Source organism: Diorhabda carinulata, chromosome 9 (genome assembly GCF_026250575.1).
Source record: "Diorhabda carinulata isolate Delta chromosome 9, icDioCari1.1, whole genome shotgun sequence".
NCBI lineage: Eukaryota > Metazoa > Arthropoda > Insecta > Coleoptera > Chrysomelidae > Diorhabda > Diorhabda carinulata.
Window position 1 is genome coordinate 4,378,868 of NC_079468.1, and position 11,466 is coordinate 4,390,333.

General features: G+C 32.7%; 2 protein-coding genes across 2 annotated transcripts in view; both read right to left on the bottom strand.

Annotated features, from left to right (window-relative positions):
* Positions 1-6,651, bottom strand: part of LOC130897878 (spondin-2) — a 374,292-nt gene extending 367,641 nt beyond the window's left edge. Inside the window, exon 1 of the mRNA XM_057806820.1 lies at positions 6,279-6,651. Within this exon, the coding sequence (XP_057662803.1) occupies positions 6,279-6,489 (211 nt within the window). The 5' untranslated portion in view covers positions 6,490-6,651. The remainder of the gene's footprint in view (positions 1-6,278) is intronic.
* A 3,008-nt stretch (positions 6,652-9,659) lies between these two features.
* On the bottom strand, positions 9,660-10,280 carry LOC130897948 (uncharacterized). Its single transcript, XM_057806939.1, has one exon. The coding sequence runs from the start codon at positions 10,214-10,216 to the stop codon at positions 9,782-9,784; it is 435 nt and encodes a 144-aa protein (XP_057662922.1). The 5' UTR covers positions 10,217-10,280; the 3' UTR covers positions 9,660-9,781.
* Between the last annotated feature and the right edge of the window lie 1,186 nt (positions 10,281-11,466).

An 11,466-nucleotide genomic window follows, 5' to 3' on the forward strand; every position in this document is an offset into this window, starting at 1 on the left:
AATTTTTATAGTTCATAAAATGTATTATTATATAACATAAAATTTCAATTATTTATAATTAACGCAAACATGTGGTTGGTCTTTCAGATCAATTCAATTTATTATTTACCGAATATACTTCTCCAATGCGATTTTTTTCTGACAGCTAAGATACCTATTAGATTTTGTTATAAGTACACAATTCAGTTAAAAATTGTCGAAATTTATAACATTTGTTCAATTTAATTAGTCATGTGATATGTCATTATGGTTAATCTAGGTTTGATAAGATTTGGTTTTCATTGGTTATTTATGTAGTTTTGAAATAATTCATTGAAAAAAGATATTAGGCAGGTTGCAATATATAATACGAATCACTAAGTTAATTTCTCAAAAGCCGGTCCTGGAAATTATATATTTTATACCAGCTAATACCAGTCGAATGCTTGAAAGTAGTGAACTACATTATGAAAAATCAAATTATCTGTGTATACACTGTAGTCAATTAGAGTTTATGGTCAATTTCACAAATCACCCTGTAAATTGTTAAAGAAGAGTAGTTGACATTTCTTAGCAGTCTCTGATAGACGCTACATTTGGTGGAAGTATGTAAAGTTCCTCATGACTCACGCTGTATAATGAAATTTTATTAAGACATATTTTATTCTTTGCTATCCCTTTGCTATCGTAACTAAACCATAAAATTCATAGACTCGGAAGACTTGAATCGAAACGTAAAACGAAATTTAGATATTCCGTAGCTGTGAGTTTATAGTTCTTCCAATATCAATTGCAGAAGACAGATATGCGAGGTAAAAACAATATTTCATAAATACGTAAGGTATTCATACCAAATTAAGCAATAAAAAATAATTTTTACTCCCCCGTATACAATTCGGTAAACATCTAGCAAACCGTCAGTCCACGTGGACTCATTATATCCACTGTTTACCAACAAAAAAAAATCGAATCGTAAACATAAATGCATTTCTATTAGCCAAAGCTGTATTCGAAATATTGCTGCAAGAGAGTCTGCGATAATCATTGGCGTGTCTTAGTGAGATTAATTTTCATAAATAGAAATTGAGGCGTTTTTTAGACCATGGGCGAATGAAGACAATGAAATTGCATACAAGTATGAATTTAATAATAAAGATTTGTTTTTTTTTTTCTGTTGTTTCATTTGCAAAGAATTCATTTTCCTTTAAAGTTGTTTTAAAATTTCGTTTTCCAGATAAAAAACGAATGGGGTACAAAAAGGCCCAGTTCACATCTGGTACCCTGTTTAAACCAAATTACCTAAAAGACAGGTACAATTTACTCGTCTATTTACGTTTTATAATTTAATATTCAGTTGTACCAAGTTAACGAGGTATATACTTTTTCTCATATTTTTAAAAGTATAAATAAAAATAATAAATTTGTAAAATGAGGTATCTACGCCTATGATAGATCAAACAAAATTGTCGGAAAGGGTTTTTTATAATCTGCAATTGATATTGGAAGAACTATACAATTCTTTTCATAATTTCTGGTGCATATATATGTTTAGAGCTTCTGTTAATATTACTAGATTTTTTTATCTTTCGCTTACAATAATTTCTTTTGAACTACTTATCCTGGAAATAATTGTATGATGAATTAACGGAAAGATTTGAAAATAACTGAAAGCGAATCTAGTTTCTATTCTCAATATACTAAAATATTGATCTAATGTTATACTTTCTCGAGTGGAACATTATATTATGTATTTACGAATGGAATACATCGTACAATGCATAACCCAGTGTAAAATATGTTATTCTACCGATTATAATATAATACGATCCATTTTCTACTTAAAAGCTTCAAACCCAAAACTTACTAATGTTACTAATGGTGAAGTTGGATTTTGGCATCGAAAATCTATAATAATCTTTTTCTGTACATCTTTTCTTGTTGGATGGGGTGTTCGAATTCAACGAGCCAAACTTTTTCCTAAGTTATTAGTGTTAGCAAAGTTCTGGTGTTGTTTATTGGGGTTGTTTTCGAAAGGTAATGGGGTTGACAATTTATTTTATTGATTGGAAGTTAGTGAAGAGGCTCTAGAAAATGTCTAACCTAAAACTTGTTTGTAGAATTGATGTTGTGGGGATGCTATCGTCTTGGTTTGTGGTGTAGAAGAGGAATGGATAACATCAAACTTTAATGAGAGATTTGTCTCAAACATTTTAAGTGCGTGTTATGAAAAGACAATATAATACAGTCGACACTCGTTAATTTGAAACTAAAGGAACTCTAAAAAATTATCGAGTGTTAGAAATATCAAATGGTTCGAAATTTTTAATAGAAAAGGAATAAAACTTCGAATTATCGAGTGTTGATAATCAAAGACATATTATTTATTAACTGCTGTTCTTTAACTATGACAAAAATTGGTACGTACATGTACTTATTCGTAATTTAATTAATATTTCGAAAGATATCTGTTACATTAATTTGCTTCAAAGGATAGTGCTGCTCAGACTGCTCAATAACTTATTTTAAAAGAAAAAGTCACTGGAATACTTTTTCATCACTTCAGTTTTGAAGACAGAATCCTGGTAAAGTGTCGAATGAGGCTCTTACTTCTTTGAGTGACACTTCTACGCGAAAGAATCTGATGTATCGTCCTCATCTTCATCTTTAATTTTATCATTTGTATCTGTAGCAGATGAAATATCAAAATCAGAAAAACTCACACTGCTAACATCAACTAGCGGTTCCATTGATGGTTCAACGAAGCAATTGAAAACCGTTTTGGGTATTACAGCTCCCCCACGGACGCTAGAACGTCTTAAGTTAATGGATGATCCCTTGATGATCCAATGTTTAGAATTTAGAACTTGAATTCAGAGGAAAGAAGTAGCGTTCTACGTTAGACAATGTTGTGGACAGTGCAATTATCGGAAAAGAGTAGAAGTTTCCAATTTTTAAAAAGTTCTGACGTCAAGTTTTTAGTTAGCATGGTAATCAGTAGGAAATGATTTTACTCCGTCCGTATTCACTGCAACTAAAACTGTCAACCTCTTTTTACTATGTTTTCTCCTAAGACAGTTTTCATCTTTTATAGCAAACATCTTGTCCGGTAAATATTTGAAAAATAAGTCAGTTTAATCAGTATTAAAAAGCAATCTTTATCATTAACACTTTCATTTTTCCCACACACTTTTTTAAACACAATCCCATTTCTCTTCTTGAAATTTGTAAGCCACCCTTCACTTGTTGCAAAGTTTTCAATGCGTAGATAGACGTAAACTCTTCTGTTTTTTTTTCTTTTAATAGTTTTCCGTTTATAGATACTTTTTGTCCTCTACACTATCTCAGCCAAATGACAAGGCTTTCTTCCAGACGAGTAAATTTACCTTCAGTATCTCTTTTCCGTATTCCAATAGTTCGAAAAGTATACATTTACTCCTTGTGCTTCTTTTCAGCATTCGTCACGCATTTATCCTTTTCAGGACTCATAACTAACATGAACTTTTATTTAATCTGTATTCAACAAACAGAAGAGAAACGGTAATTGTACAAACCAATTCGCGTGAAAGTGTTTGTCAAACTAATCATTACAAAAACAAAGGCTCGTGTACGATGATACAAGTTTGAACTTGTTTCACTCGGATTTGTTTATAAGAGGATCGAGTGACTTATTCTTCACGAATTGTCGTGTGTTTGACGCCGATAAGTTCGATTTAGCGTTGATTTTTTCTTTCGAATTACAAGTGCATAAAAATCTATTTACTTAATTTGAAATACAAAGAGATTTTCTAAAGAATTTGTGATAATTTTGAATTAAACAGATTAACGAGAGTCGCCTGTGGAAGTTCTATAACAAATACAACCATTATTAGTAGATATATCAAGTGAAATAATCTCTTTTTCAAAAAATAAAAGGCATGCAATATCATAATTGAAATAAATCTCGTGAAATGTGTTAAAAAATGAGTCCATGTAGCAATAAGCTGTAATTACCATGAATCGACACACCGGAAAACATAGGACAAAAGAGAAAATGGGAACGGTTCATATTTTTTCAGTAAACTGAGTATCAACAAAGCCCATGACCGAATTAGGTAGTTTTGAATTTTTTTCGTAAATCTCGTCCTTTCCCTCTCCTGTTACAAATTTTATACGAAGGATAGTTTGATCTAATTCTAATTTCTATGTTTTCATTAACAAAATGGTTTCGAAGAAATGACTTTCTAATCAAGTTGATAAAACTAACCCTAAAAAAATATCATTAATTCGACACAACGACAAGTTTCGTGATACAAGATACTTGATTAACTGATTATAGAATACGAATATTATGAAAGCACTTCTTTGAAACTACTACTTTTTACTATAAAAACCTTCTTATGCCCTTTTACAGTCTTCTTCGTCATAATGCATACTCCCAATTTGTCTCTGAATCCAATAATATAAGAAAATATTTTAGTAAACACAAATGTAAATCGAAATGAATTTGTTTTTATTTAAAACACAATTTTGAAGCTTATAGATCCCAAAAATTCGTCTGGTGCTTGAGGGGAAACTGTGTTCGACGCACAGATTTTAAAAACCACAATTTGGAACATGGTTTTGAAGCATTACGAACCCATGTGCTCGATTGAGTGCTCCAATTATGTAAATGGAAAGGAACCATAGTAATTACGTTAATTTATGTCAAGTGGAAATACTACTTCGGCATGATATGTAACTTTTTAGTAAACATGACAGTAAACAAACAGCAATGAAAATATGCGAAGATAAATAAGATACAATCAACAATACGAAAAAGTTTCTTTTAGAATCGAAGAAATTCAACAAGTCTGTTTACCTAGAGAAAGCAATTAACAATAAGGATAACAAAATAGATGAAAGACTTTCCAAATGAAGCAGAAGTAGCCATTTCATCATTGATACACTGCAGTAGAATATTATTAGTAATATTTCAACGATCTAGTTCATAAAACCTAGAAAAAACATTACAGCATTTCGTGCTTTCATCTTGTAAAGTAAATTCAGTCGCAAAATAGTTTCAAAACATTCTTGCGATGTGGGAAAAAAGAGGAAATCTTCTCTGGTCGTTTATTGAAGTACTAAATTTTACTGATGTAGTAGTTACCTCGCTGTTCCGCTAGAGCTCTGATGATAAAATTTGGTAATAACTAAATGCAGGGACGTGCTGGACAACTGCCACATTAGCACTAAGCGGTCGATATCAAGTATAGAACCACTCATGGTAAGTAAGTGCAGTAACATTATAGAAATAAAAATTTGAAAGGGCAGTTAAGAACTAAAGAATGCAATTGAAAAAAATAAACGAACGAAGACTAGAATTAATAGAAAAAGTGATTTTTTCACAGCCTTAACGGTTGAATAACGGTTCAATAACAATTTCCAAACAATAATGATATGATGAGATGCAACAATATGCAAACCGATCGACGGATCACACATCTTTCTTCACAATTGCGAGCGATTGGGGATGTCCATTTAGAGAAAAATATTGATCGGAGGAAATATAATTCAATATTCATCACAGTATTAGCCGGAAAGGTTTTCTACTTATAAAAACGGAAGGAAATATTTCGATATATTGAATGGGGTGATTGTAGGTATTATTAATAACATATTTGTGTACCAATCAACTTCATTAGTTGGTAAAATAGAGCTATCCAGCTATCAGATAATAAAATTTAGATGCACATTTGTTAGTAAAACACTGATTCACAAAAAAATGATGAACGGATATACTTAACTTATTTACAAAGAAAGCTGATCTTAAATATTGAAATATTTTAATAAATCAAAATCTAAAACTACAGAAAATAGTATTGTATATAATATTCTCTATAATAATAATTGTGATGCCGTCTATACTAGTTTTCAATACGATAAAAAAGGAAAAATCCCGTTTAAAAACAATAAAAACCTCAATTCAGTTATAAAAACTAATAAATCCTTGGAACAAATAAAAAATTTATTTCTTAGAAATGGTTCATATGCAATCCATGATAGAATAATCATTTTGAGAACGATAAACAAAAAAAAGTTTTAAGGATACAAAAAATTGTTGATAATTGATCGCCACTAAATTTTATTTTAGTTCTTAAAACACGCGTGTCAATAAATTTTTAAAACGAACAAAAAAATAATAATAAACAGCAAATGAACTCATCGGTTTTATAATAATAAAAAGGATAAAATTAAATCAAAATTAGCATATAAAATTTTTTGTATTCGTAATACTAATCATGAAGTGAATATTTAAAAGAAAAAAATTTAATGCGACCTACCGAATACTTTGGACCACTGAGCGGACGGTCTCCAATCGGGATAATGTTTTGGAAAAGTCTCCCTGGACCAGAAGGTATGCAGAACAACTTTATAAACGGTGAGCTTGTCAGGTTGACAAGGTTCCCCCGTAGATCCCGGGGGTGAAACCGATCCGGCAATTACACAATAAAAAGTAACAGCAAAACACACAAACAATGTACCACGATACATTTTGAAACGAAAGCCGGGACACTTGACACACGCACCGCCGGGTAACTATCAGTAACTACACCGCTTCTGATCCCGTACGGATCGCGATTGGAGTCTCGTAGCGAGAGCAGAAATAGAAAGACCCAGAGTCTGGCGGCGGGCAAAACGGGTGAACGCTTGCTCAATGGACGGGTTTTCTAAAAGTGAGGTACCTAACAATTGCGCCGCTTCCCTCAAAAATTAACTACAATCGAAGAATTAACTTAGAAAATTTGATATAAACGTATAAAGCGATGTATTTTTGAATAATCGTGATATTAGGGCGATTCTGATTTTGAATTAGAACAATTGGGTATAAAACTTACTCTAGAGTCTTTTCCTCACTTAACACAACATAAATAAAAAGTTATATGTCAAAAACACTTTAAATAATTATATTCCACATAAAATATAGTATTTCTTTTATAATTAACATCCCTAATTAAGAAAAAAATAATAATTACCGAACACCCCTAATGGGTTGCCCTTAAAAAAAACTCTTTAGATCGTCTTGTTGGCGTTGATCAGTCCCAATAATCCATGTCCACACCTTCTCTCTCATTTTCCAAGTTTCTATTTCCTTTTTTTATACTGGAATCAATATCAATTAATTCTATCAAGCGTCAATTTGAATATAGAATTTTGGAATCTATGAATTTTATATTTTTACATGAAACGAGTTTAAAATAACTGCAAACATTAACTAATTATTTCCCAAGCGATGAATACATATGTATTCGAAAGCTCGTAATATATTAGAGTTAGTACACTTTGGTGTTTTATCTTGTCACATTCCCAATACAAAAACACTCGTAATCTAGCTGGTAAATACTTCGTTCCAATTCATATATTTTGATAAATATTAAAAGAAGTCTAAACGTCAAATTTTCATCTCTTTCAAAAAAATTATAAAAGAAACTAATTTTAAATCAGAAGAGACCTAAAATTCAGACCATAAGAGTTTTTGTAGTGGGATCGTGGCAAAATTAAACGCCAAAGTGGACTAATAAGTCCGAATTTTCGAATATTTATGTATTCATCGTCTGGGAATGAATTAGTTGAGAATTGTGGTGTGATAAATTTTGTTTTTTCCATATCCTTAAAAACAATTTAATTCAGTTCGTGTGTAAAATACGTACGAGTGCGTAAAATTTCACTTTATGCACTAGTACGTAAAGAAACATACTTTAAGCAGTAGTGCATGAAGTAAATTATCATTAAGGTCTTTGTAGAATAGTGGCTAGAATCCAAGGTTCACATACAGGAGGTCTCAGGTTCAAGTCGCGCTCATTACACTTTTTATTTTTATATAGTAATAATTATTTTTAGGTGGCCTTAATGCATGTCGAAAAGATAATACACTGGCGAGCAAAAATTGAGGTCACTTCAGAAATTGCGAATAATTTTAGTGTCAATATTGATAAGGATTAGTAGGCGTTAAAGCAAATTTTTTCCCAGACTTGACAACTGTCATTCGATGTATTAGAGTACGACTTTGATGAAAAATGTGCCTTTGCGCTAATTGAACATTCACATTTCCCTTGCCTGTTTTCCACTTTACTGCTGATTCTTTGTGTAAAACCTAAATATTGCAAAGTGTAGTGATTTAACAGGCCCATAATGCCTTTAAATTCGATTGTTGTAGCAAGAATTGTTGCGCTGTTACAGGATTGTCGGGGGCAACGTAAAACTGCAAGAATTGCTGGTGCTAGTCTTTGTGGTGTGCAAAGAGTGTACCGGCGCTTTCTGGAGACTGGCCTTATCACTAGAATACCAGAGTATGGGCGAAAAATAGTTACCACTCAACGAGATCACCGTTTTTTGGTGTCCACAAGTTTGGGGAATAAGTCAGCTACTGCGATTTCACTGCGGAATCAGTTGGAAGAAGTGAGAAATGTCAACGTTAGTGAATGGACCATTAGAAGAAGACTTCATGCTGCTGGATTGTCATGCAGACATGCAGAAGAATGGCTACAGGTCCCACGCTGCAACGCAAGCGTGACAAGATTGACATTTGCCAGAGATCACGTTCGTTGGAATGATTATAGCTGGAGCCTGGTGTTGTTCTCACTTGGTCGGATGGACGTCTACGAGTGTGGAGAAGACCTGGGGAAAGATATGCTGAAGTTTGCATTGACGAGCGTCGTCCATTTGGCGGTGGGTCAGTTATGATTTGGGCGGGAATCACTGCACAAGCTTGTACAGAGTTGGTGTTCATAGAAAATGGCTCCCTAACCTCTCACAGGTACGGAGGTGCTAGAAGACCATTTTATACCTGTTATGGTGACTATGGGGGAACGTGGCATTTTTATGCAAGATAATGCGAGACCACATACAGCCGGAATTGTCAGGGTTTGTCTGCCCAGGAGCTGAGAAGATTGCTGTTGCAGGAAAGGGATAACATCGACCAGAATGTGATCCGCAACTTAATTTAAATTATGCCGCGCCGACTTCAAGCAGTCATCAATGCAAGAAGAGGGAATACACGTTATTAGTGTCAAGTTTTTTTATTTTGTTCGTTCCATATCTTCCCTAACAACAAAATGTTGAATTTCGCACAAAATGTTAATTCGTTGCTTTTTCAGAATAAATCATTAAATCCAAGAATTCACATTCAGCTTACAGAAGGACATGCAATGATGTACAGTTTGCAAATACTCTCTGAGAACGTAAAATTTCAAAGAACATGAAAATTTTAATGTGACCTCAATTTTTTGCTCGCCAGTGTATTAGTATTTTTACTAATGGAATTCGTCTGTTGTTTTATCAATTTATTCTTATCTTAATTAAATCAATCAATGAAAGAATTATAGTTTCTTGAAACGAAAAATTAAACTCACTTTACACACTAGTGCGTGAAGAAAATTAACCATTAAACTTCTATATTTTGATAAAATTTTGGTTAATAGAAGAAATATTGTATGCAAATCGTGTGTAAAAGCCTTTTTTCGACTCATGCGATTGTCACATTCGTAGGAAAAAGGCTACTTTACACACTTGTTGCATAAATAACTTTTTTTTAACTATTTTAGAAATTGTGTTTAGTTTACTACTATTTTGTTTATAAAATTTCAAGTGGCATATTAAGAGTCGTTTCGTAGAGCTAGTTTCTAGGCTATATCAAAAAAAAATACGCCAAAAAAGTGTTTTTAGTCTCTTAGTTATTAGAATTTCCCTACAATGAGACATTTACAAGTAAAAAAAATATAAGATTTCAACTATACAATTTATTTTTCATATCACTCACTGCTTCTATACAATCTTTAGTTACTTTTCATACATCTCCGATTTTTTTACTTTTACTTTCTTTTTTTCTCATTTTACTTCTAGACATATTACCGCATAATTCCAGTAATTCCATACTAGATATGCTAGCACTATCCGTGGAACTTTCTGATCCCTTTCTTTCGATTACTTTTCTTTTTCTATATCTCCTGAATGAAGGACTTCTTCTTCTCCTTTTCGTTCTCGATTTTGCTTCCCTCGATTGATTCAGGAACGGAGACTTCTCTCTGACGTTCATCAACCGCCAAATATTTGCAGCTTTTTTAGTAGTTTCAATTAAATCGAACTTACCTTTTTGGGTTTTTCTGAAATATTTGAGGAAATTGAAAAAAGGATTCTTATAAACTTTCTTGACGTTGACTAAATACTGTGTGCTAGACACCGCTTTCTTCAAATTTATTATTGGTTTCAGTTTCATGCTCATTTAAACAATATTGGAAAATTTTGTAGTAAAAACAATAAATGTCAGATACATTAGACAGAATTTGTGAATCATAACCTTCAAAATCTTCTTTTTTTCATATGAATTGGATACATGTCACTCTTATTTTCTCAATATACACTATCATACATTAGACAGAATTTGTGAATCATAACCTTCAAAATCTTCTTTTTTTCATATGAATTGGATACATGTCACTCTTATTTTCTCGACATACACTATCGGTCAAATATTTTCTCTTCCGAAAATCCATTGAGGTCGGCTAAAAACCACCACCGCTGAAGAGGTACGAATTATATTGATCAATAAACGTGATCAAGATACCAGCTTATATTTATGAATCTAGTGCTTTGCCATTGAATACTTCTACAGGGAAAAGGAGATTCAGAGAAGCTGGATTTTTTGGTAGGGTGGACTAAATAACAAAAAAAATTGAATACATGAACTGTGGCAGAGAGTTTTGTGGTGTGATGAGACAAAGTTTGAGGTTTTTGGGTCTAAAAAAGAGTTTTTGTGCAGTACAGGAAGAACAGATGTTATATATAATCCCTGATTATAAAACACAGCGAAGGTTTGTTGATGGTTTGGACATAAAATTTATCTTTCACCATAAAAACCATACCAAGCATTCCTCAAAGCTGTGCAAAGAGTATTTGGAAAAATTGGAAAGGAAAAATGTACTGAAACTAATGATTTCACCGTTTCAGTCACCCAATCTCAACCCGTTTGAGTTGTTGTGAGACAAATTGGACAGAGAAGTCATAAAGATTGTCCTACTTCCACTTCACATCTTCAGACAGAATAACACAAAACAAATTAAGCCAAAGAGTTGTGTTTTCTATATTCTTATCTATATATGTTCTTTGAAATATTTATTGATGCTCCCGTCAAGTGTGATTTGATTTCTACAGGCTGAAATCCATAGTGCTTCAGAAATCCATCGGGGAATGAGTCGTGTGTTTGGGGAAAACATAAGTGATGGTGTTGTGCGTGAATGGTATCGAAAGTTTAAAACTGGGCGTAATGATGTGCATGATAAAGGGGGACAAGGACGCAAATTTGTCGTTTCAGATGATCTGGTTCAACGAGTTGACAGAATGGTTAAAGAAAACCGCAGATTCACCATTACTGCTTTGTCTACGGAATTTCCAGAAGTTTCAAGGTCTGTTCATTGGCGGCAACTTTCTTTGAAGAGGCAATTGCAAAAGCTTGTCCACAGATATGACAAATGT

What these genes read in the sequence shown, in the direction of transcription:
- LOC130897948 (XM_057806939.1), bottom strand. Translation starts at nt 10,216, where the DNA reads ATGAGCATGAAACTGAAACCAATAATAAATTTGAAGAAAGCGGTGTCT.